Here is a 26,410-nt window from a genome sequence, read left to right as displayed (position 1 = left end):
GTCCTACACAAATAATCTTTTTGGAAAAACTGAACATTTGCTATCTGAGTCTCCTCATTGAAAACATCTGAAGTTCTTCAAAGGTAAATTATTTTTATTTGAATGCTTTTCTTGTTTTTGTGAAAATGTTGCATGCTGAATGCTAGGCTTAAGAAGCCCCCTGTTCTCCACTCATTACCTGTATTAACTGCACCTGTTTGAACTCGTTACCTGTATAAAAGACACCTGTCCACACACTCAATCAAACAGACTCCAACCTCTCCACAAAGGCCAAGACCAGAGGGCTGTGTAAGGACATTAGGGATAAAATTGTAGACCTGCGCAAGGCTGGGATGGGCTACAGGACAATAGGCAAGCAGCTTGGTGAGAAGGCAACAACTGTTGGTGTAATTATTAGAAAATGGAAGAAGTTAAAGATGACGGTCAATCACCCTCGGTCTGGGGCCCCAATGCAAGATCTCACCTCGTGGGGCATCAATGATCATGAGGAAGGTGAGGGATCAGCCCAGAACGACACGGCAGGACCTGGCCAATGACCTGAAGAGAGCTGGGACCACAGTCTCAAAGAACCATTAGTAACACACTACGCCGTCATGGATTAAAATCCTGCAGCGCACGCAAGGTCCCCCTGCTCAAGCGAGCGCATGTCCAGGCCCGTCTGAAGTTTGCCAATGACCATCTGGATGATCCAGAGGAGGAATGGGAGAAGGTCATGTGGTCGGAGACAAAAATAGAGCTTTTTGGTCTAAACTCCACTCGCCGTGTTTGGAGGAAGAAGGATGAGTACAACCCCAAGTACACCATCCCAACCGTGAAGCATGGAGGTGGAAACATCATTCTTTGGGGATGCTTTTCTGCAAAGGGGACAGGACGACTGCACCGTATTGAGGGGAGGATGGATGGGGCTATGTATCGCGAGATCTTGGCCTTCCCTCAGTAAGAGCATTGAAGATGGGTCGTGGCTGGGTCTTCCAGCATGACAACGACCTGAAACACACAGCCAGGGCAACTAAGGAGTGGCTCTGGAAGATTCATGTCAAGGTCCTGGAGTGGCCTAGCCAGTCTCCAGACCTGAACCCAATAGAAAATCTTTGGAGGGAGCTGAAAGTCCGTATTGCCGAGCGACAGCCTCGAAACGTGAAGGATCTGGAAAAGGTCTGCATAGAGGAGTAGGCCAAAATCCCTGATGCAGTGTGTGCAAACCTGGTCAAGAACTTCAGGAAACGTATGATCTCTGTAATTGCAAACGAAGGTTTCTGTACCAAATATTAAGTTCTGCTTTTCTGATGTATCAAATACTTATGTCATGCAATAAAATGCAAATTAAATACTTAATCATACAATGTGAATTTCTGGATTTTTGTTTTAGATTCCGTCTCTCACAGTTGAAGTGTACCTATGATAAAAATGACAGACCTCTACATGCTTTGTAAGTAGGAAACGCTGCCAATTTTGCAGGTTATCAAATACTTGTTCTCCCCACTACATATGAGATGAGTAATGTAGGGTATGAAAACATTATATAAAGTGGCTTGTGATAAATTGATTACATCAATTTTTCCATTATTAAAGTGGCTAGAGATGAGTCAGTATGTTGGCAGCAGCCACTCAAGGTTCATGATGGCTGTTTAACAGTCTGATGGCCTTGAGATAGAAGCTGTTTTTCAATCTCTTGGTTCCCGCTTTGATGCACCTGTACTGACCTCGCCTTCTGGATGATAGTGGGGTGAACAGGCAGTGGCTTGGGTGGTTGTTATCCTTGATCTTTTTGTCTTTCCTGTGACATCAGGTGGTTTTGGGTGTCCTGGAGGGCAGGTAGTTTGCACCCGGTGATGCGCTCTCAATTGTGCATCTGTAAAAGTTTGAGTGTTTTTGGTGAAAAGCTGAATTTCTTCAGCCTCCTGAGGTTGAAGAGGCGCTGCTGCCCCTTCTTCACCACACTGTCTGTGTGGGCGGACCATTTCAGTTTGTCCGTGATGTGTACGCCGAGGAACTTAACTTTCCACCCTTTCCACTACTGTCCCGTCAATGTAGATGGGGGGGCTGCTCCCTCTGCCGTTTCCTGAAGTCCACGATCATCTCCTTTTGTTTTGTTGACATTGAGTGAGGTTATTTTCCTTCTCCAGACATAGATGATTAAACTCAGGATTAACAATATTGGATCTGTTAGGAGGGGCATATCTGTCAATCATCACATTAGGTGGAGATTTTAATTAATTATCTAAGATAATTTAGATATCCTGACACGACTCTTAATCTCTTGAAATAATATCTTGTTTTGTTTGTTGGATGGATAAATATTCCCTAATAAAAACATTAGTAGAACCGCAATGTCCACTATTGTGGCAAATCCAGATTGTGGCAAATCCAGATTGTGGCAAGCTTTACATAGATGGGTCTGACCACCATTAATCAAATGTTGTTAAATTGTGACGTGCGGTCATATTCAGGTCCTGATTGGTCAACAAGCTTATTTGACATGTCAAATTGTGTTATTTTATACGTCAAAGACCCAAACGGCGTTCCATAGAAATCCTGGTTGAGAATGAGACGACTGAACAACAAAACAGCACAGCAAGTGAAAGAAACAGGTTTTGATGATGTTTTACTGGTAATGGGGGCATACGTAAATGACAACAAAATAACTTTTTGGTGTGTGTAGAGGTCGACCGATTAATCGGAATGGCCGATTTTAATTAGGGCTGATTTCAAGTTTTCATAACATAACAATCGGAAATCGGTATTTATGGACACCGATTTTGCGGATTTTAAAATGTATTTTTATTATTTTTAACTCTATTTAACTAGGCAAGTCCGTTAAGAACAAATTCTTATTTTCAATGACGGCCTAGGAACAGTGGGTTAACTGCCTCCTTCAGGGGCAGAACGACAGATTTTCACATTGTCAGCTCGGGGGAGCCAATCTTACAACCTTACAGTTAACTAGTCCAACGCAATAACGACCTGCCTCTTGTTGCACTCCACAAGGAGACTGCCTGTTACGCGAATGCAGTAACCCAAGGTAAGTTGGTAGCTAGTCTTATCTTATAAAAAAACAATCAATCATAATCACTAGTTAACTACACATGGTTGATGATATTATCTAGCGTGTCCTGCGTTGTGTATAATCTGACTGAGCAGTGGTAGGCAGAAGCAGGTGTGTAAACATTCATTCAAACAGCACTTTTGTGCGTTTTGCCTGCAGCTCTTCGTTGTGTGTCAAGCATTGCACTGTTTATGACTTCAAGCCTATCAACTCCTGAGATGAGGCTGGTGTAACCGAAGTGAAATGGCTGGCTAGTTAGCGCGAGCTAATAGCGTTTCAAACGTCACTCTGAGCCTGTGGTTGTTTCCCTTGCTCCGCATGGGTAACGTTGCTTCGAGGGTGGCTGTTGTCGTTGTGTTTCTGGTTCGAGCCCAGGGAGGACCGGGGAGAGGGACCGAAGCTATACTGTTACACTGGAAATACTAAAGTGCCTATAAAGAACATCCAATAGTCAAAGGTTAATGAAATACAAATGGTATATAGGGAAATAGTCCTATAATAACAACCTAAAACTTCTTACCTGGGAATATTGAAGATACATTTTAAAAGGAACCAGCAGCTTTCATATGTTCTGAGCAAAGAACTTAAACGTTAGCTTTCTTACATGGCACATTTCACTTTTACTGTCTTCTCCAACACTTTGTTTTTGCATTATTTAAACCATTATTTATTCGAGGCTAAATTGATTTTATTTATGTATTATATTAAGTTAAAATAAGTGTTCATTCGGTATTGTTGTAATTGTCATTATTACAAATAAATTGGCCGATTTTAATCGGTATCGTGTTTTTGGTCCTCCAATAATTGATAACAGCCACCCTCGAAGCAGCGTTACCCATGCAGAGCAAGAGGAACAACCACTCCAAGTCTCAGAGCGAGTGACGTTTGAAACGCTATTAGCACGCACCCCGCTAACTAGCTAGCCAGTTCACATCGGTTACACCAGCCTAATCTCTGGAGTTGATAGGCTTGAAGTCATAAACTGCTCAATGCTTGAAGCACAGCGAAGAGCTGCTGGCAAAACGCACGAAAGTGCTGTTTGAATGAATGCTTACGAGCCTGCTGGTACCTACCACCGCTCAGTCAGACTGCTCTATCAAATCATAGACTTAATTATAACATAATAACACACATACGAGCCTTAGGTAATTAATATGGTCGAATCTGGAAACTATCATCTCAAACAGATGTTTATTCTTTCAGTGAAATACGGAACCGTTCTGTATTTTATCTAACGGATGGCATCCCTAAGTCTAAATATTCCTATTACATTGCACAACCTTCAATGTTATTTCATAATTACGTCAAATTTGGGCAAATTAGGCGGCCCAAACTGTTGCATATACACTGACTCTGCGTGCAATGAACGCAAGAGAAGTGACACAATTTCACCTGGTTAATATTGCCTGCTAACCTGGATTACATTTAGCTAAATATGCAGATTTAAAAATATATACTTTGTGTATTGATTGAGAAAAAAGGGGGAGGCTTTGCTGCAGGAGGGACTGGTGCACTTCACAAAATAGATGGCATCAGGAGGAAGGAAAATGATGTGGATATATTGAAGCAACATCTCAAGACATGAGTCAGGAAGTTAAAGCTTGGTCGCAAATGGGCCTTCCAAATAGACAATGACCCCAAGCATACTTCCAAAGTTGTGTCAAAATGACTTAATTGGGACAGCAAAGTCAAGGTATTGGAGTGGCCATCACAAAGCCCTGACCTCAATCCTATAGAACATTTGTGGGCAGAACTGAAAAAGCATGTGCGAGCAAGGAGGCCTACAAACCTGACTCATTTACACCAGCTCTGTCAGGAGGAATGGGCCAAAATTCACCCGACTTATTCTTGGAAGCTTGTGGAAGGCTACCCAAAAACGTTTGACCCAAGTTAAACAATTTAAAGGCAATACACTCAATTTGTATTTGGTAGCATGTAAACTTCTGACCCACTGGGAATGTGATGAAAGAAATAAAATCTGAAAGAAATAATTCTCTCTACTATTATTCTGACATTTCACATTCTTAAAATAAAGTGGATCCTAACTTACCTAAGGGAATTTTTACTAGGATTAAATGTCAGGAATTGTGAAACTGAGTTTAAATGTACTTGGCTAAGGTGTATGTACATTTCTGACTTCAACTGTATGTTCATTCAGACAGGCTACTTTAGGAATCTTTCTGGACTCAATTTGTTTAAATATGAATCAAATGCTCCTGTCATGATTTAATCTAGTAAAAGGTCTATTTTCAGTACCTTAGGCTACATTATTTCTCACATTGCAGCATCCTTGCTTTGAAGAATGATCGAATGATCGCAGCAGCAGGTCTTGACATTATGCAATATAAACGTGGGAGAAAACCCATCGGACTTCGTTTGAATGGTTTTGTGCATCGAAATAGGATCTGCTTAAAATAATGTAATGCAGAAATGCCTACCTTGTCGTTGGCATATCTTAATTTTGACTCTGTTAATGTTGTCATTACAAAAATGACAAATCTTCTCCAACATTGCGTTTGTTAAATATTTACTTAATACCTTGAATAATAATGAAGTGTCTTGATAATAACGAAGTGTAATGGCTTGTTTCAAATAGGTTTTCATTAAGAATCATATCCATGTAAACAAGTGTACAAACAGAATTGTGATCTCCCTTTTTATGACCCCCCCCTCCCCCCGTGTACATTGGCCTGGCCAATTACCGTAACCTCAAATTTCGTGTAACCGGTTTGTCAGCCGGAAGCTGGCGCTAGTGGAACACATTGTAATTGTAAAGGGTGTCTGAACTTCTTGATTGGGACTTGTTTTATATTTGGTTCATTTAATAAATGCTAGCTGCTATGACTGGATTCAAACGCAAGTTGATTTATTTGTGTGTTTGTGTGTGTTCGCTGCTGGGAAGACTTAGCCAAATTCTTTAACCAATTAGTGGAGCAAGATGGGGGCTGTCAAAATGTTGCAGACTTTTTTTTATTTTCATTTTTTAGGCCACTCATTACATGCTTTCACATTTTTTTTATATGCATGTTATAGTTGGTTTGAAGTTAAGCCACTGAAATCTGGAGTTAACATATTGTCCCATGTACATTGTGTAATTTACTGATGGTCTCTATCTAGCCCCATAGGGCATTATGATCAGGTTGAGTGCAGTTGCACAAATGAATGATTTATTGTGTGATGTTGTCATGTGGGCAGGATTGAAACCAAACCCACCCTTAATTCACGTTGTGATGACGTCACGACCATAAGTCTCACAACTCAGTTAAGGACAAGACTGACTTTATGACCAAAATGATCCGTTTTACACTGTAGTCAATTTTGACAGTATAATAAATGTTGCAGACTCCTATTGATGCCACAGTCTATTTTCTAAATGACAAGTTTGTTTTTAGGAGCAGTTGCTCTTTTAAAAACCATCTGTGGGGACAGACTGACTGTAGATATGCACTTGGGCAGGGTGGGAGATGAGGACTGTAGTAACCAATAATTGAAGGTCAACAAGCCATTTTATTTTGAAGTATGTTGTGAGCAACTGCTTTGTGTTCTTTGTAAGTCTTCTAAGTCTAGGGCCTATATCATAGTTTAACAGAACACATCTTGTGAAACATTTAAATGCAACCCAGAGAAGTGACGCAAGTCTGTTTCCTCTTTCAGGTTGTGCCGGTGGAGTAAGCCGCAGCCCAACATGATCCCCTCCGATTGATGCGCAAACACGTCAAGTGTTTTGCCAAGCAGCTGATCGCTTTCATCAGTTAAAGCCATGCCTGACGAGTAAATATCCCTACTTGCTCAAGGCAATAAAACATTAAAAAAACAGCCCCCTACATGTCTCTGCAAGTAGACTCCCTCTTGTTCGTCCTGCTGGAGTAAATCCCCCCTTCCAGATAGGCTCTACTGCCCTCTCTCCGCACCGCCCCACTACTGCCTCTTCACATCCACCTGTCACAATGCCGCTCCACCTCAGAATGGTCAACACCTAAAGATTCCCATGCGTCCAGTGAGCAACGGTCCTGCTCCTGTAAGCTTCTCACGCCCCCACCCCCCAGTTGGCCCCCTGCCCACCTCTGAGATGTCCCTGCTTCACTCGCTGGGCCCAGTGCAGAGCTGGCTGGGCCAGGAGCTGGAGAAGTGCGGGATTGATGCCATGATCTACACCCGCTACGTCCTCAGCCTGCTCCTGCACGACAGTTACGACCTGCAGGATCAGGTGGGTTTCCAGCAGTAACAATGTCTTGTTAAACATGATGGTCTCTAGTTCCCCCACTTGGTTAAAGCAATATAAGTTCTAGTGATCATAACATTTTGAAAATAAGGGAAAAGGGATACCTAGTCAGTTGCACAACTGAATCCATTCAACCAAAATGTCTTCCACATTTAACCCAACCCCTCTGAATCAGAGATGATAACAAGGAAAGCCACCCCTATTCCACATTTTTGTTACAGCCTGAATTCAAAATGGATTAAATATAATTATTTATTTTGCCCAACTACACACAGTACACCATAATGACAAAGTGAAAACATGTTTTTAGAAATGTATTAAATTAAATAGATACACCTATATATACAAACGTTTGGAGACCCTTTCAAATGAGTGGATTTGGCTATTTCTGCCATACCCTGTTGCTGACAGGTGTATAAATTAAGCACACAGCCATTGCAATCTCCATAGACAAACATTGGCAGTAGAATGGCCTTTACTGAAAAGCTCAGTGACTTTCAACGTGGAACTGTCATAGGATGCCAACAATGGCTCAGCCGCAAAGTGGTATGCCACTCAAGCTGCGGAATGGGACCGCAGAGTGTTGACGCGTTTGTCCTCGGATGCAACACTGCCTCTGGAAGCAACGTCAGCACAATTACTGTTTGTCGGGAGCTCAATGAAATTGCTTTCCATGGCTGAGTAGCCGCACACAAGCCTAAGATCACCATACCCAATGCCAAGGGTCGGCTGGAGTCGTGTAAAGCTCGCTGCCATTGGACTCTGGAGCAGTGGAAACGCATTCTCTGGAGTGATTAATCACGCGTCATCATCTGGCAGTCTGATGGACGAATCTGGGTTTGGTAGATGCCAGGAGAGCGCTACCTACCCGACTGCATGGTGCCAACTGTAAAGATTGGTGGAGGAGGAATAATGGTCTGGGGCTGTTTCTCATGGCTCTTTAGTTCCAGTGACGGGAAATCTTAACACTACAGCATCAATTACATTCTAGACGGTTCTGTGCTTGCAACAGTTTAAGGAAGGCCCTTTCCTGTTTCAGCATGAAAATTCCCCCGTGCACAAAGCAAGGTCCATACAGAAATGGTTTGTCAAGATCTGTGTGGAAGAACGAATGACCTGCACAGAGCTGTGACTTCAACCCCGTTGAACACCTTTGGGATGAATTGGAATGCCAACTGCGAGCCAGGCCTAATCTCAAACAGTTGGTAATGTTGCGTATCTAATTTATACCCCTGGGTCAATACTCTGTAGAAGCACCTTTTGACAGCGATTACAGCTATGAGTCTTTCTGGATAATTCCTATAAGAGCTTTGTACATTTGGATTGTACAACATGAGCACTTTATTTTATTCTTCAAGCTCTGTCAAGTTGTTGATCATTGCTAGACAGCCCATTCAAATCTTGACATAGATTTTCAAGCCGATTTCAGAAAAAACTGTAACTAGACCACTCCGGAACATTAACTATTTTGGTAAGAAACTCCCGTGTAGATTTGGCCATGTTTTAGGTTATTGTCCTGCTGAAAGGTTAATTTGCTCCCAGTGTCTGTTTAGAAAGCAGACTGAAACATGTTTTCCTCTAGGATTTGTGCAAAACTCCCTAGTCCTTGCCGATGACGAGCATACCCAAAAAATTATGCAGCCACCATCATGCTTGAAAATATGAAGTGGTTTGATTTGCCCCAAACATAAGACTTTTGATTTAGGACATAAATTAAATTTCTTTGCCATATTTTTTGCAATTTTACTTTAGTGCCTTATTGTAAACAGGGTGCATATTCTGTACAGGCTTCCTTAGTTTTACTTTGTCATTTAGGCTTATATTGCGAAGTAACTACAATGTTTATCCATCCTCAGTTCTCATCACAGCCATTAAACTCTCAACTGTTTTAAAATCACTATTGGCCTCATAGTGAAATCCCAGTTCGGTTTCCTTCCTCTCCGGAAACTAGACAATTTCAATTACTTTCACTGGTAAAGAGGACAAACTGAGAAGTGAAATTACATTGAACAGTGAACTCTCATTATTAGATCTTCAATATTCAAATATGATGGAAGGATTGGCGTTTGAATTTGGTCAAGTTTGTGTGTAAAAACTATTGTTATCCATCGACAATAATAAGCCACCAGGTATAGACAACCTAGATAGGCAAACTATTGAGAATGGTAGCAGACTGTATTGCCACCCCTATTTGCCGTGTCTTTAACAAAAGCCTAAAGGACTGTGTATCCACAGGCATGGAAGGAAGCTATAGTAATAGCTATAGCTACCTAAAAACAGTAGAACACTCTTTGCTGGCTCTAACAGCCGCCCAACCTGTTTGCTGCCTGTTCTCAGTAAACTGATGGAGAAAATTGTTTTGAACAAATACAATGCTATTTTTCTAATAAGTTCACTACTGACTTTCAACTTGTACTGCAGTGACTCCGATGACTGATTGGCCAAAAGCTGTATTTTTAGATTTCAGTGCAGCCTTTGATGTTATTGAAAAAAAACTCAATATGGCTTTACATCACCTGCCATCACATGGTTGGAGATTTAATTATCCAGTAGAACTAAGTATTCTTCAATGGGAGCTTCTCTAACATCGGATACAGTGCATTTGGAAAGTATTCAAACCCCTTTTTCTATGTTATGTTACAGCCTTATTCTAAAATTGATGAGGGGGAAAAACTATTTGATCAATCTACACACAATACCCCATAATGATCTAGGGAAGGGTACCAAAAAATGTCTGCAGCATTGAAGGTCCCCAAGAACACAGTGGCCTCCATCATTCTTAAATGTAAGATGTTTGTAACCACTAAGACTCTTCCTAGAGCTGGCTGCCCGGCCAAACTGAGCAATCGGGGGAGAAGAGCCTTGGTCAGGGAGGTGACCAAGAACCCAATGGTCATTCTGACCGAGTTTGTCTGTGAGATGGCAGAACCTTCCAAAAAGACAACCATCTCTGCAGCACTCCACCAATCTTGCCTTTTTACAGTAGAGTGGCCAGACGGAAGCCACTCCTCAGTAAAAGGCACATGACAGCCCGCTTGGAATTTGCCAAAAGACACCTAAAGGACTCTCAGACCATGAGACAAGATTCTCTGGTCTGATGCAACCAAGATTGAACTCATTGGCCTAAATGCCAAGCATCACGTCTGGAGGAAACCTGGTACCATCCATATGGTGAAGCGTGGTTACAGCATCATGCTGTGGGGATGTTTTTCAGCGGCAGGGATTGGATAACAACCCTAACTAAGCACACAGCCAAGAACACACAGGAGTGACTTCGGGACAAGTCTCTGAATGTCCTTGAGTGGTCCAGCCAGAGCCTGGACTTGAACCCGATCTAACAACTTTGGAGAGACTTGAAAATAGCTGTGCAGCAACGCTCCCCATCCAACCTGACACAGCTTGAGAGGATCTGCAGAGAAGAATGGGAGAAACTCACAAATACAGGTGTGCCAAGCTTGTGGCGTCAGACCCTAGGAGACTCGAGGCTGTAATCGCTGCCAAAGGTACTTCAACAAAGTCCTGAGTAAAGGGTCTGAATACTTATTTCAATTTTTTAAATTTGTAATAAATTGTCAATGTCAACCTGTTTTTGCTTTGTCATTATGGGGTATTGTGTGTAGATTGAGGGTGGAAAATACTATTTAATCCATTTTAGAATAAGACTAACTTAACAAAATGTGGAAAAAGTAAAGTTAATCTTCTCTGTTTTTACGAATGATTTGTCACTTTTCTTAGAAGAAGCTAAAATGACAATGTGTAGTGTGCAATCATCAGCATACATCAGCACCTACAGCCAGTGAGCGCACAGACTCTTGGCAAGGAGTTAGTGTCAGAATGGGTAATAAACTGTTCTGAAATACAAAAACAATTGTATTTGGTTCAAAGCATTCTCTTAGCCCTAAACCGTTTAAGTTGTTCTCCTAGCATTAGATAGTCAGTTATCATGATCAAGTCATTGACACATTTGTGAAGATTGGGAGAGGTAGCCTATGTCTTATTTTTTTATGTGGTTTTGACACAGATCAACTGTACCATATTGATGTCTGGTAATAATTAAACTGTTAAGAACAAATTTATTTACAATGACTCCCTACCAAGAGGCAATAGGATGCCTGAGGGGAGGGGGGCTGGGATTAAGAATGCAGGACAAAACACACATCATGACAAGAGACACCACAACACTACATAAAGAGAGACCAAAGACACACAGCACAGTAGCATCACATGACAACAACACAGTAGCGACCCATGGTAGCTGCACAAACATGGTACAAATATTGTTAGGTACAGACAATGGCACAAACGGCAAAAAAGTATAGACAACAATGCATCACGCGAAACAGCCACAACTGTCAGAAAGTGTCCATGTTTGAGTCTTTGAATGAAGATGACTCAAACTACCGTTATCTTCATCTTCATTCAAAGACTCAAACATGGACAGTTTTTTTTTCTTTCTTTTTGCAGCTCGTTCTACTCGCTTGCTGCAGTGAACTGAAAAGAGGAGTGACTCAGATGGGTGTGCTTTGGGGACCTTTAACACAATGTGACTGGCAGAACGGGTGTTGTATGTGGAGGATGGGGGCTGCAATAGATATCTCAGATAAGGGGGAGTGAGGCATAAGAGGGTTTTTATAAATGAACATCAACCAGTGGGTCTTGTGACAGGTATACAGAGCATCAGTTTACAGAGTAGTATAGAGTGCAGTGATGTGTCCTATAAGGAGCATTGGTGGCAAATCTGATGGCCGGATGTTAAAGAACATGTAGCCCCTTGAGAGCACCCTTACCTGCCGATCTATAAATCACGTCTCTGTAGTCTAGCGTGGGTAGACTGGTCATCTGAATCAGGGTTAGTTTGGCAGCTGGGGTGAAAGAGGAGTGATTTACTACAGAGGAGACCAAGTCTATATTTAACTTTTAGCCTGCAGCTTTGATATGCGCTGAGAGAAGGACAGTGTACCGTCTCACCATACTCCTGAGTCCTTGTATGAGGTGACTACCTCAAGCTCTAAACCATGCCTGGGCAAAGGCCGGCCCGGGGACCATATGCGGCCCGTGACCTGACTCAAAGTGGCCCGCGGAATCATGCTCAGATAAAATAATTTGCGATAAAGTTTAGAAAAACAAACATTTGTTATTCAAATTAAAAGCTCAATGAATTACCCACCATTGTGTAATGATGTAACGCCCACCGCTTGCGGGACATTTCTTTTTGAATGCGCGCATAAATAACAACTGCACGAGGACAGACCGTGACTGAGGCTGACACACACGTCACAGTTACAAATAGTAGCTAGTTTTTCAAAGATGTGGAAAGTAGACAACGAATGTAGGGTGTTCCAGTAAGAGTGGACATCAAAATATTTCTGTGTTGAGGTATCAGGGAAAGCTGTGTGCAAGGAGGGCATTGCTGTCTTGGAAGACTACAACTTGTCCCGATTATGGTCGATTACATTGCACTCCACGAGGAGACTGCGTGGCAGGTTGACCACCAGTTACACGAGTGCAGCAAGGAGCAGTAAGTTGCTAGCTAGCGTTAAACTTATCTTATAAAAAAACTATCAATTTTAACATAATCACTAGTTAACTACACACGGTTGATGATATTACTAGCTTAACTACCTTGTCCTGCGTTGCAAATAATCAATGCGGTGCCTGTTAATTTATCGAATCACAGCCTACTTCGCCAAACGGGTGATTTAACAAGCTCATTCGCGGAGAAAAAAATTGCACTAATGTACCTATCCGTAAACATCAATGCCTTTCTTAAAATCAACACACAAGTACAGTTGAAGTCGGAAGTTTGCATACACCTTTGCCAAATACATTTAAACTCAGTTTTTCACAATTCCTGACACTTAATCCTAGTAAAGATTCCCTGTCTTGGATCAGTTAGGATCACCACTTTGTTTTAAGAATAAAATATAAGAATAATAGTAAAGTTATTTTTATTCCAGCTTTTACATACACCCAATTAGTATTTGGTAGAGTTGTCTTTAAATTGTTTAACTTTGGTCAAATGGTTCGGGTAGCCTTCCACAAGCTTCCCACAATAAGTTGGGTGAATTTTGGCCCATTCCTCCTGACAGAGCTGGTGTACTTGAGTCAGGTTTCTAGGCCTCCTTGCTCGCACTCGCTTTTTAAGTTTTGCCCACACATTTTCTATGAGATTGAGTTCAGGGCTTTGTGATGGCCACTCCAATACCTTGACTTGTTGTCCTTAAGCCATTTTGCTACAACTTTGGAAGTATGCTTGGGGTCATTATCTATTTGGAAGACCCATTTGCGACCAAGCTTTAACTTCCTGACTGATGTCTTGAGATTTTTATTCAATATATCCACGTAATTCTCCTCCCTCATGATGCCATCTATTTTGTGAAGTGCATTAGTCCCTCCTGCAGCAAAGCCCCCCCCCACAACATGATGCTGCCACCCTAGTGCTTCATGATTGGGATGGTGTTCTTCGGCTTGCAAGTCTCCCCCTTTTCCCCCCAAACTTAATGATGGTCATTATGGCCAAACAATTACATTTTTGTTTCATCAGATCAGAGAACATTTCTCCAACAAGTATGATCTAAGTCCCCATGTGCAGTTGCAAACCATATTCTGGCTTTCTTATGGTGGTTTTGAAGCAGTAGCTTCTTCCTTGCTGAGTGGCCTTTCAGGTTATGTCGATATAGGACTCATTTTTACTGTGGACATAGATACTTTGGTACCTGTTTCCTCCAGCATCTTCACAAGGTCCTTTGCTGCTGTTCTGGGATTGATTTGCACTTTTCGCACCAAAGTACATTCATCTCTAGGAGACAGAACGCGTCTCCTTCCTGAGCGGTATGGTGGCTGCGTGGTCCCATGTTGTTTATACTTGCGTACTATTGTTTGTACAGATGAACATGGTACCTTCAGGCTTTTGGAAATTGCTCCCAACGATGAACCAGACTTGTGGAGGTCTACAATTTGTTTTCTGAGGTCTTGGCTGATTTATTTCAATTTTTTTCCCATGATGTCAAGCAAAGAGGCACTGAGTTTGAAGGTCGGCCTTAAAATACATACACAGGTAAACCTCCAATTGACTTAAATTATGTAAATTAGCCTATCGGAAGCTTCTAACGCCATGACAATTTTCTGGAATTTTCCAAGCTGTTTAACTTGTTATGGCTGAGATCCTGTTACCGGGGGTGATATAACAACAACCAGTGATAGTACAGGCGCCATATTCAAAAGAACAGAAATCTCATAATTACAATTCCTCAAACATACCTTATCTTTTTCAAGGTAGTCTTGTTGTTAATCCCACCACAGTGTCCGATTTCAAATAGATTTACGGGGAAAGCACCACAAACTATTATACTAGCTGACCAACAACTCACTAAAATACACAGCCAATTTTACTAGCCAAAGAGAGAAAAAGCACATAGATAAAATGAATCACTAACCTTTGATAATCTTCATCAGATGACACTCATAGGACTTAATGTTTCACAATACATGCATGTTTTGTTTGATAAAGTTCATATTTATATCAGAATCTGAGTTTACATTGGAGCATTCCATTCACTAGTTCCAAAAACATCCAGTGATTTTTGCATAGCCACATCATTCAACAGAAATCCAAGTTATACACATGGAATTATAGATATACCTCTCCTTTAATGCAACCGCTGTGTCAGATTTCAAAAAAACTTTGCAGAAAAAAAAGCTCAGAACAATAGAAAAATTAGCCTCCATGTTGGAGTCAACAGAACCCAGAAAATACATGATAAATGTTTCCTTACCTTTGAACTTCATCAGAATGCAGTCCTAGGAATCCCAGGTCCACAATAAATGCTTGATTTGTTCAATAATGTCCGTTATTTATGTTCAATTAGCTACTTTGGTTAGCGCGTTTGGTAAACAATTCCAAAGCGTGTTCACTACGAAATGTCAATGTCCAAAAGTTCCGTAACAGTCAGTAGAAACATGTCAAACGATGTACTGAATCAATCTTTAGAATGTTATTTACATACATCTTGAATAACGTTCCAACCGGAGAATTAGAATGACTTCAAAAGACCGGTGGAACGCAGGTCCTTCCCTTGTGAATGCGCATAGTGAAAGCATGGTCAACTCATGGCAGTGGTGACTATTTCCTGTCTCATTCGAGCCTCCCTTCACATTAGAGTCATCAGACAGTTCTATTGACTGTTGACATCTCGTGGAAGGCGTAGGAAGTGAAAACTCATCCATATTTCACTAATTTCAATGAGAGCTAGGTTGAAAATCTGCCACCCCTAGAAAAAATCCAAACAGGAAGTGGAATTTTGCAGGTTTTTGCCTGCAATATGAGTTATGTTATACTCAGACATAATTCAAACAGTTTTAGAAACTTCAGTGTTTTCTATCCAATGCTAATAATAATATGCATATATTAGCAACTGAGACTGAGGAGCTGGCCGTTTACAATGGGCACCTTTTCATCCAAGCTACTCAATATGGCCCCTGCAGCCATAAAAAGTTAAAGGCACAGTCAACTTAATGCATGTGAACTTCTGACCCACTGGAATTTTGATACATTGAACTATAGTGTCTGTAAACAATTGTTGGAAAAGTTACTTGTCATTCACAAAATATGTCCTAACCGACTTGCCAAAACTATAGTCTTAACAAGAAATTTGTGGAGTAGTTGAAAAGCGAGTTTTGATGACTCCGACTTAAGTGTATGTAAACATCCGACTTCAACTGTATATTTTTTTAAAACCTGCATATTTAGTTAAAAAAATTCATGTTAACAGGTAATTTTAACTAGGGAAATTGTGTTCCTTCTCTTGCGAGTCAGGATATATGCAGCAGTTTGGGCCACCTGGCTCGTTGCGAACTGTGTGAAGACCATTTCTTCCTAATTAAGGCTGTAATTAATTTGCCAGAATTGTACATATTTATGACATAACATTGAAGGTTGTGCAATGTAACAGCAATATTTAGACTTAGGGATGCCACTCGTTCGATAAAATATGGAACGGTTCCATATTTTACTGAAAAAATTAACATTTTGTTTTTGAAATTATATTTTCCGGATTTGACCATATTAATGACCTACGGTTTGTATTTGTATGTTTTGTTATATCATAATTAAGTCTATTTGATAGAGCACAGCGCTATTTATGACTTCAAGCCTATCAACTCCCAAGATTAGGCTGGCAATACTAAAGTGCCCATAAGAACATCCAATATTCAAAGGTTTATGAAATACAAATGGTATAGAGAGAGTCCTATAATTCCTATAACTAAAACTTCTTAACTGGGAATATTGAAGATCTGTGTTAAAAGTGAAAATGCTGCCCCCTATCCCAAAAAGGTTAAGTTAAAATAAGTGTTCATTCAGTATTGTTGTCATTATTATTTATATATATATTCAGCCTATTTAATCGGTATCTGCTTTTTTTGGTCCTACAATAATCTGTATCGGCGTTGAAAAATCATAATCAGTCGACCTCTAATGCAGAGAAATATAGGAATATGTCTTCTGAGCAGAGGGCAAGTGCATCGAACGAGTTGCTTTCTCAGTTGCAGAAGCAGCAAGGACTTTTCACACAACTGTATTCAGCAAATGTTGGAATTGCGAGAGCTAGCTATGTACTATCCCACAAAATTGTAAAACATAAGCCATTCACTGAGAGCGAATTCATTAGATAATGTTTAATTGACTCTGCAGCAATATTTTGCCACGACAAGAAAGAGCTGTTTTGAAAATGTTTCCCTGTCAAGAATAATAGTGACACAGCGTGTTGAGGACAACGAGGGATATGGAACAACAGTTGAAAGACAAGGTAAAGGATTTCACCTATTTTTCCTTGGCCCTGGATTAGAGCAGTGATGGATGTGACACTGCGCATTTGTTGATATTCTTACAAGGCGTAATCCCAGACTTTGAAATTACAGAGGAGCTTGCTTCAGTGCAGTCAATGAAGAGCACAACCACAGGGAAATATTTATTGGAGGAGGTTAATAAGTGTGTGGCAAAGCTGGGACTGAGTTTTGAAAAGTTATCCAGTGTGACCACTGATGGGTGCCCAAACTTGACAGGAAAAAACTTTGGCCTTTTGAAAAGGATACAAGATCAAGTAGCTGAGCTGAACCCAGATCAGACCATTTATTTTCCTGCATTGCATTATTCATCAGGTGCTCTGTAAATGTGTCCTGAAAATGAGCCATGTTGTGGATACAGCCAATAAAATGGTAAACCTCATAAGAGCGAAATCTTTAAACCACAGACAGTTTGTCTCATTGTTGGAAGAGACAGTCGGGTCATGCAGATCTCCCCTACCACACAAACGTGAGATGGCTGAGTTTGGGGAAGGTGCTTAAAAGGGCGTGGGACCTGAAGTCTGAGATTGCTGAGTTTTTGCAAATGAAAGTAAAATGTGGATTTCCCTCAACTGTGAGAATGGTTGGATGATTTTGCCTTTACTGTGGACATCATGGCCCTCCATGAATGAACTGGATTCCAAACTACAAGGGAAGGGCCTTTTGCACATCAGATGTACAGCCTTGTAAAAGCCTTCAAGGTAAAATTACTCTCCCTGACCCGCCAAGTAGCAGCCAACAATCTCACCCACCTTCCACTACTAGGCTGTTCCCTATCAGATGACCAGTGGGAGAAGTATACATTGCTGCTGTATGCTTTGAACAGGGAGTGTTCTCATCGTTTTGAGGATTTCAAAGTGTTGGAAAATAACATGCTGTTTGTTTCCTCTCCTTTCACCTTCAATGTGGATAACGCTCCCACTGACCTGCAATTTAAGCTTATCGATCTTCAGTCTGATGCAGTGATTGTTTTCCAATCAAAACAATGTCACTGAGGTTCTATGCATCTCTCGATGAACAAAACGTTCCAAAGATTAGGAGTTATGCTCAGAAGATGTTTACTGTTTGGGTCAACCCATGTATGTGAACAGACATTTTCAGTGATGAAATATAACAAGTCAAGACAAAGATTCTCTTACTGACTCTCAGCTATCCTGCGCATAGCGATGTCAGAAACTATACCTGACTTCACTGCTCTAGTCAATGCCCATCAGAGACATCACTCCTCACACTGATTGAGTAGTTTAAATGTAATGTTGAGCTCACTCTTTCCTATGTTTTTGTGCATACCCGTTAACAAGAGTTCTGTCCATGGTGCTGAATGCAGTGTACTTTTCCCTCCGTGTAGTTCATTGCATGTTTAATAATGAAAATACTTACCAAAAGGAGAACATGGATATGGTTTATTTCTGTGGATGTTAAAGTAAAATAAATAAAATATCTGGATGTGATTTACAGTAGATATCTGTCAAGTCATTCACATTATGTATAATCCTGTAATATGATTCTGGACCGCGATGGCAAAAATATATTCTAATGTGGCCCTCCATGGAAAATAATTGCCCAGGCCTGCTCTAAACCCTTGGCGGTAGTAATGACACCAGTGGGGAGAGGGGCATTCTTCTTACCAAACCACATGACCTTTGTTTTGGAGGTGTTCAGAACAAGGTTAAGAGTAGAGGGCTTGTTGTAGAGATATTTAACACAAAGTATAAGATGATCATCTGCATATAAAGGGATGAGAGAGCTTCCTACTGCCTGAGCTATGTTGTTGATGTAAATTGAGAACAGCGTGGGGCCTAGGATTGAGCCTTGGTGTACTCCCTTGGTGGCAGGCAGTGGCAGAGACAGCAGATGTTCTGACTTTATACACTGCACTCTTTGAGAGAGGTAGTTAGCACACCAGTCCAAAGACCCCTCCGACACCATTACTCCTTAGCCAGCTCACAAGAATGGAATGGTCTACCGTATCAAAAGCTTTGGCCAAGTCAATAAAAATAGCATCACAACATTGCTTAGAATCAAGGGCAATGGTGACATCATTGAGGACCTTTTAAGATTGCAGTGACACATCCATAACCTGAGCGGAAAACCAGATTGCATACCAGAGAGAATACTATAGACCTCAAGAAAGCCAGTAAGCTGATTATTGACAAGTTTTTCCAAGTTTTTTATTGACAAGTTTTTCCAACACTTTTGATAAACAAAAGTGCCTATATGCCTATAACAGTTCGGATCAGCTTGATCTCCCCCTTTTTAAAATAAAGAATGCACTGTGGCTGCCTTCCCAGAAAGGAGAGACCAGTTAAAAAGGTCTGAAAGGCTTGGCAATGGTAGGGGCAGCAACCTTAAAGAAGAAAGGGTCTAAACCATCTGACCCAGATGTTTTTGGGGGGTCAATTTTCAGGAGCTCTTTTAGTACCTCTGACTCAGTGACCGCCTGCAGGGAGAAACTTTGTAGCACGGCAGGGGAAAAAAGAGGGGATGGTCACAATGGAACGGGTTGGAGATGAGGAAATGTTGGACGGGCAAGGAGGCATGGCTGAGTCAAATAGGAATCCTGACATAATGAAGTAGTGATTAAAGAGCTCAGCCATGTTCTTGTCAGTAACAACCACATCATGGAACATGGGCAGCTGTGAGGAAGAGGGTTTATTCTCCAGGTCTTTAACCGTTTTCCAGAGTATCTTGGGGTTTGACCCACAGAGAGAGAGAACTGCTCCTTAAAGTAACCAACTGTGGCCTTCTGGATAACCTAAGTGCACTTATTTGTCTTTTGCCTGAATGAGAGCCAGTCAGCCTGAGTGTGTGTGCCATGCCTTTCGCCAAATGCAGATCTTGAGGTGGAGTAACTCTGCAAGATCACCTGTTTTTAATTATTTTTAAAAAATATTTTCAGTGGTAACAAACACGCACCCATAAAGAAAATTAGAAGGTCCAAGCGTCTTCGACAGAGGGCATCAAGCTGATTCTATACCAATTTACAAGGCTTGCTCTTTTTTTTTTTTAGCAAGCATCTATGACAAATCAGGACAAGTCGTTTCACTCAGCAGCCATTACAGGCTGTAAAACAGTGATCACTAAGGTCATTACAGAAAACACCAGACTGAAACCGATCAGGATTATTAAAGAGGATAACATTGAGGTGAGTAGTCTTTTCTGGGTGTTTGGATTCATATCTTTTGGAAATGGTAATCTGAGAAAGATTTAGGGAGTCTCATTACTTTAGGACTTGGTCAGGTGATTTAAGCATGTCCCAGTTTAGGTCACCTAGCAGGACAAATTCAGACTTAGTGTATGGGGCCAGGAGAGAGCTTAGGGCAGGTAGGGTACAGGCCGGTGCTGATGGAAGACTATAGCACCCAGCAACAGACAACAAAGAGCTATTGGAAAGTTTTTTTTTTTTTTTTTTTTTTTTTTTTAATTCTTAAAACCAGCAAATCAAATTGTTTGGGGACAGACTAGGTGGAAATAACTGAGCACTGAAGGTGATCCTTGGTAAAGATTGCCACTCCCCCACCTTTGGAAGAGCTGTCTTGCCAAAAACAAAAGGTATAACCAGAAAGGTTAACATTAGTATTCAAAACACTCTTCCTTAACCACGTCTCAGTAATGACAAACACATCTGGATTGTAGCTGTGAACCCACACTTTTCAATTGATCCATTTTATAGGTAATAAGCTTCTAGTGTTAACGTGCAGAAAACCCAGGCTTTTACGAGAGCAGCAATCAGTGAAGCAGATAGAGCACAAGTCAGAATTGGGGCTAGCAACAGTAGATGGGCCATATTCATATATACTGTACATATGAATATGTATATATGAAGTGTGTAAATAGTATTTTTGTCTCTTGGCGTCTGTCCAATATCTCTTTTTTTAAATTTAATGCAGTACGTTCTGTACTTTCATGTATTTTACATTTTATGTGGAGCCTAGGAAGAGTGGCTGCTGTATGTGCAGTAGCTAATGGGGATCCTACTAAACTAAACATACACATAGCCAATGAAGAAGAGGGTTCTGTTTCGTATTCATTAAGAGTCAGGTGATTGTAAGTGAACCTATTGATTTAAAGCAGTCTTGTATTTCTTACATTTACAATGTTCTAAAACTTGCATTTCCTTTTCCTATTTAGACGAGCTGTCCCTTTAAATGACTGATGTGGAGGAATTGTGTGTGCAGGAAAATGACATCTTGGGCTGGGAGAAGGGAACTGGGAAGAAATGGGGCAAGAGTAAGAAGAAAGGAGGAGGAGGGACAGACCTAAGTCTGGAGGAGATAAAGAAGCAAGCCGCTGTGCAATGTCTGCGTTCAGCATCTGATGAAGTAAGTGCCGTTCACTCCAGTGTCGCCACATCTCTTCACCCCATGTTTTTGTATGCATAGTCTACTCACAGCATTGCTCATGCACTCCTGAGAAATTGAAATGATATTTCACTTTGACTCTTTGAAGCTTGAATATTCAGGAGCAGTTGCATATAATGATAATTAGAACAGCAGTTCTGTGGTTATTTTGGCACACACCAACTTGTAAGCTACAAAGCTGAATGTGTTGAGTCATTGAAGAATGGCAGAAGCATGTACAGTGCCTTCAGAAAGTATTCATACCCCTTGACTTATTCCACTTTTTGTTATGTCATGCCTTTTTCTCAGGAGTGGCTTCCATCTGGCCACTCTCCCATAAAGCCCAGATTGGTGAAGTGCTATAAACTGTCCTTCTGACAGGTTCTACCATCTCAGCCAACAAACTCTAGTTCTGTCAGAGTGGTCATTGGGTTCTTGGTCACTTCCCTGACCAAGGTCCTTCTCGGCTGGTCGCTCAGTTTGGTTGGATGGCCAGCTCTGGGTAGTTTCAATTTCCTAATGCTTGAGACCACTGTACCCTTGGAACCTTCCAACACTCTAGAAATTGTTTTATAAGTTCGGGCTCTGGCTGGGCCACTCAAGGACATTCAGAGACTTGTCCCGAAGCTACTCCTGCTTTGTCTTGGCTGTGTGCTTAGGGTTGTTCTTTTGAAAGGTGAACCTACACCCCAGTCTGAGGTCCTGAGTGCTCTGGACCAGGTTTTCATCAAGGATCTCTGTACGTTGCTCTGTTAATCTTTCCCTCTCCTGACTAGTCTCCCAGTCCCTGCCGCTGAAAAACATCCCCACAGCGTGATGCTGCCACCATGCTTCACTGTAGGGATGGTGCCAGGTTTCTTCTAGACGTTCTGCTTGGCATTCAGGCCAAAGAGTTGAATCTTGGTTTCATCAGACCAGAGAATCTTGTTTCATGGTCTGAGAGTATTTTTCGGTGCCTTTTTGGCAAACTCACAGCAGACTGTCTTTTTTACTGAGGAGTAGCTTCCGTCTGGCCACTCTACCATAAAGGCCTGATTGGTGGAGTGCTGCAGAGATGGTTGTCCTTCTGGAAGGTTCCGCATCTCCACAGAGGAACTCTGGAGCTCCTTCAGAGTGACTATCGGTTCCAAACGTCTTCCATTTAAGAATGATGGAGGCCACTGTGTTCTTCGGGATCTTCAATACTGCAGAAATGTTTTGGTACCCTTCCCCAGATCTGTGCCTCGACAATCCTGTCTCAGAGCTCTACAGACAATTCCTTCGACCTCATGGCTTGGTTTTTGCTCTGACATGCACTGTCAACTGTGGGACCTTATATAGACAGGTGTGTGCCATTCCAAATCATGTCCAATCAATTGAATTTACCAAGTACAACTTGATTGGAGTCCAGAAACATCTCAAGGATGATCAATGGAAACAACATTGTGGTATTATGTGTAGATTGAGGATTAAAAAAAAATCAATTTTAGAATAAGACTGACCAGCCTTATTTTGTGATTGCTCTCCAGGATTTTCACAGCCAGTGTGATGTAATGAGTGTTTACTGGCAATGTTGGATTGAGGTCAGCAAAGTGAAGAACTGTGAACCAGTGAAAGACTCCCATATGCACTTACACTGTTACACTCAGTATTGAGATAATGTTATGTGTGACGTTGCACAGGTGTCAATGCATGTAAGCGAGTGCACAGTTTAATAAACCTGCATTATATTATGTCTGTGCCCTTTTTCCAAGCAAAATACCCCCCAAAAATGTCTGACATTTTCCTTAGCGGTTGGTTGGCAGTAGTATAGTATCAAAAGCAGCCCGTAGTAGAGCGAGCTTGTGAGGGACGGGATAGAGCTGGAGGGCGTATAGGGGGAAGGGTCTGCAAGGTAGAGGAGGAGTGTGCTGCTCTCTGGGGACTGGACTCTGCAGTCCTTTTTAAACCAGCACATGCTGCACAGGATTTAAGCACAGAGAGCAGAGTGTGTGCGTGTTGCCTGTCAGCTGACCGGCATTAACACAATGATGCAAGAGGAAACACAGGACCAGGGGAGAAACTTAGCTTTTTTTTTTTTACTGGGCGTCATGGTAAGGAATGTCCCTTTCTGTCAGTGCGAGAAAGAGTGTGTAAATGTAAAACATTTTTGACTAATCCGGCCCTCAATATTTAGCAGTCCTCACCGAATGCAGTTGCTTTTATGATGGTGTCTATTGCCTACTGGTCTGAGGCATTTTGACATGGCTTTCTTTTTATAGACCTGATCTTTGCAGGACTTTTTTATTATTTTTTACAGCAAAACAGATCACTTCATCTTTGTTCAGTGAATCAATAGGTATAAATAAGGAAGAAGTAGGTGTCAGAACTTTGTCTAATGCCTAATATTTTGTAAGTGTTTTGATGGAAAGACAGGTGGTTGTTTGGGCTATGCTTAGTCATTCTCTCGCAATATTTTTCCCTCTTAGCTAAATTTAACCAGTGTTTTACACAAGTACATAGAGTAGCCATCCAAATAGAAAAAGTATCCGGCCAGGTACCGGCACCCCCGAGTTAGATTTTTTTGTTGTTGCAGGAGCTCTATTCTGGTGGCCTCTGGTACATTATAAATGCCTTGATTCCATCTGAAATACCCAGCAAAATAATTGAATCCTTTGTTGAGTTTACCTCCGACTGGAAAAATGTGTTATGATATTGTGTAGAAAGATAACTACAGTGCCTTGTGAAAGTATTCACCCCCCTTGATATTTTTCCTATTTTGTTTTCTTACAACCTGGAATTAAAAAGGATTGTTGGTGTTCGTATCATTTGATTTACACAACATACCTTCCACTTTGAAGATCAAAATAGTTTTAATTGTGAAATAAGACGACAACTGAACTTGAATGTGGATAACTATTCACCCCCCAAGTCAATACTTTGTATTGACCCCTTTTTCAGCAATTACAGCTACAAGTCTCTTGGGGTATGTCTCTCTAAGCTTGGCACAACTATCCACTGGGATTTTTGCCAGTTCTTCAAGGCAAAACTGCTCCAGCGCCATCAAGTTGGATGGGTTCTGCTGGTGTACAGCCATCTTTAAGTCATACCACAGATTCTCAATTGGATTGAGGTCTGGGCTTTGACTAGGCCATTCCAAGATATTTAAATGTTTCTCCTTAAACCACTCGAGTGTTGCTTTAGCAGTATGCTTAGGGTCATTGTCCTGCTGTAAGGTGAACCTCCGTCCCAGTCTCAAATCTCTGGAAGACTGAAACAGGTTTCCCTCAAGAATTTCCTTGTATTTAGCGCCATCCATCATTCCTTCAATTCTGACTAGTTTCCCACTCTCTGCTGATGAAAACATTGTCACAGCATGATGCTTGCACCACCATGCTTCACTGTGGGGATGATGTTCTCGGGGTGATGCGAGGTGTTGGGTTTGCGTCAGACATAACATTTTCCTTGATGGCCAAAAAGCTCAATTTTAGTCTCATTTGAGTACCTTCTTCCATATGTTTGGGGAGTCTCCCACACACCTTTTGGCGAACACAAAGTATTTGCTATTTTTTTTCTGTTAAGCAATGGCTTTTATTGGCCACTCTTCCATAAAGCCCAGCTCTGTGGAATGTACAGCTTAAAGTGGTCCTATGGACAGATACTCCAAAAACTTCAGGGTTATCTTTGGTCTCTTTGTTTTGCCTCTGATTAATGCCCTCCTTGCCTGGTCTGTGAATTTTGGAAGGTGGCCCTCTTGGCAGGTTTGTTGTGGTGCCAAATTCTTTCAATTTTTTAAATAATGGATTTAAATGGTGCTCTATGGGATGTTCAAAGGTTTGGATATTTTGTTGTAATTCTCTACAAATTTGTGACTTGTTTGGAGAGCTCCTTGGTCTTCATGGTGCTGCTTGCTTAGTGGTGTTGCAGACTTGGGGCCTTTCAGAACGTGTGTGTGTGTGTGTGTGTGTGTGTGTGTGTGTGTGTGTGTGTGTGGTGGAGCAAAAAAGTATTTAGTCAGCCACCAATTGTGCAAGTTCTCACACTTAAAGATGAGAGGCCTGTAATTTTCATCAGGTTCCATTTCCTAATAATTGCTCCCACAGTTGATTTCGTCAAACCAAGCTGCTTACCTATTGCAGATTCAGTCTTCCCAGCCTGGTGCAGTTCTACAATTTTGTTTCTGGTGTCCTTTGACAGGTCTTTGGTCTTGGCCATAGTGGAGTTTGGAGTGTGACTGTTTGAGGTTGTGGACAGGTGTCTTTTATACTGATGACAAGTTCAAAAAGGTGCCATTAATACAGGTAACGAGTGGAGGACAGAGGAGCCTCTTAAAGAAGAAGTTACAGGTCTGTGAGAGCCAGAAATCTTGCTTGTAGGTGACCAAATACTTATTTTCCACCATAATTTGCAAATAAATTCATAAACAATCCTACAATGTGATTTTTCTGGATTTATTTTCCTCATTTTGTCGGTCATAGTTGAAGTGTACCTATGATAAATTACAGGCCTCTCATCTTTAAGTGGGAGAACTTGCACAATTGGTGGCTGACTAAATACTTCTTTGCCCCACTGTATACAACTTTAAATGACTAAAAATGTATGAATTCACTGTGATGTTAGTTTTGGATATTGTCTAGGCCGATATGATCAGGACTATTTTCTAAGTAAGAGAACATTATACTTTAAACTAAAACATATGTGTTACTCGTAAGAAGTAATGATTCATATTGCTCAATTTAATTTGTGACCTGTCTTTTAACTGTTAAATTAAATAATTTGAAACCATAGTAAAACAGAAACTGTTGTACAACTAAATATCAAGGAATCAACAGTGCGTCCCAGGTGGCGCAGTGGTCGAGGGCACTGCATCGCAGTGTCTGTCAGAGATGATATTCTCTGTCTACCAGCCTTTCATGTCAATTTGACCAATTTATACATTTGAGTTTTGGATTGAAACAAAAATTGTTCCCAAATGCTGAGTGACCACAAGCCAACTTGTCT

At 41.2% G+C, this 26,410-nt stretch overlaps 1 protein-coding gene across 1 annotated transcript in view; it reads left to right on the top strand.

The window, feature by feature from the left end:
- Window positions 1-26,410, top strand: part of LOC124007809 (uncharacterized protein KIAA0232-like) — a 40,844-nt gene that overhangs the window by 4,608 nt on the left and 9,826 nt on the right. Inside the window, exons 2-3 of the mRNA XM_046318584.1 lie at window positions 6,701-7,253; window positions 21,290-21,433. Coding sequence (XP_046174540.1) covers window positions 7,035-7,253; window positions 21,290-21,433 — 363 coding nt within the window. The 5' untranslated portion in view covers window positions 6,701-7,034. The remainder of the gene's footprint in view (window positions 1-6,700; window positions 7,254-21,289; window positions 21,434-26,410) is intronic.

The sequence above is a fragment of the Oncorhynchus gorbuscha genome, linkage group LG21 (assembly GCF_021184085.1).
Source record: "Oncorhynchus gorbuscha isolate QuinsamMale2020 ecotype Even-year linkage group LG21, OgorEven_v1.0, whole genome shotgun sequence".
Lineage (NCBI taxonomy): Eukaryota > Metazoa > Chordata > Actinopteri > Salmoniformes > Salmonidae > Oncorhynchus > Oncorhynchus gorbuscha.
The sequence above is the reverse complement of the archived record's forward strand: the minus strand, read 5'-3'. Positions and strand labels throughout refer to the sequence as shown.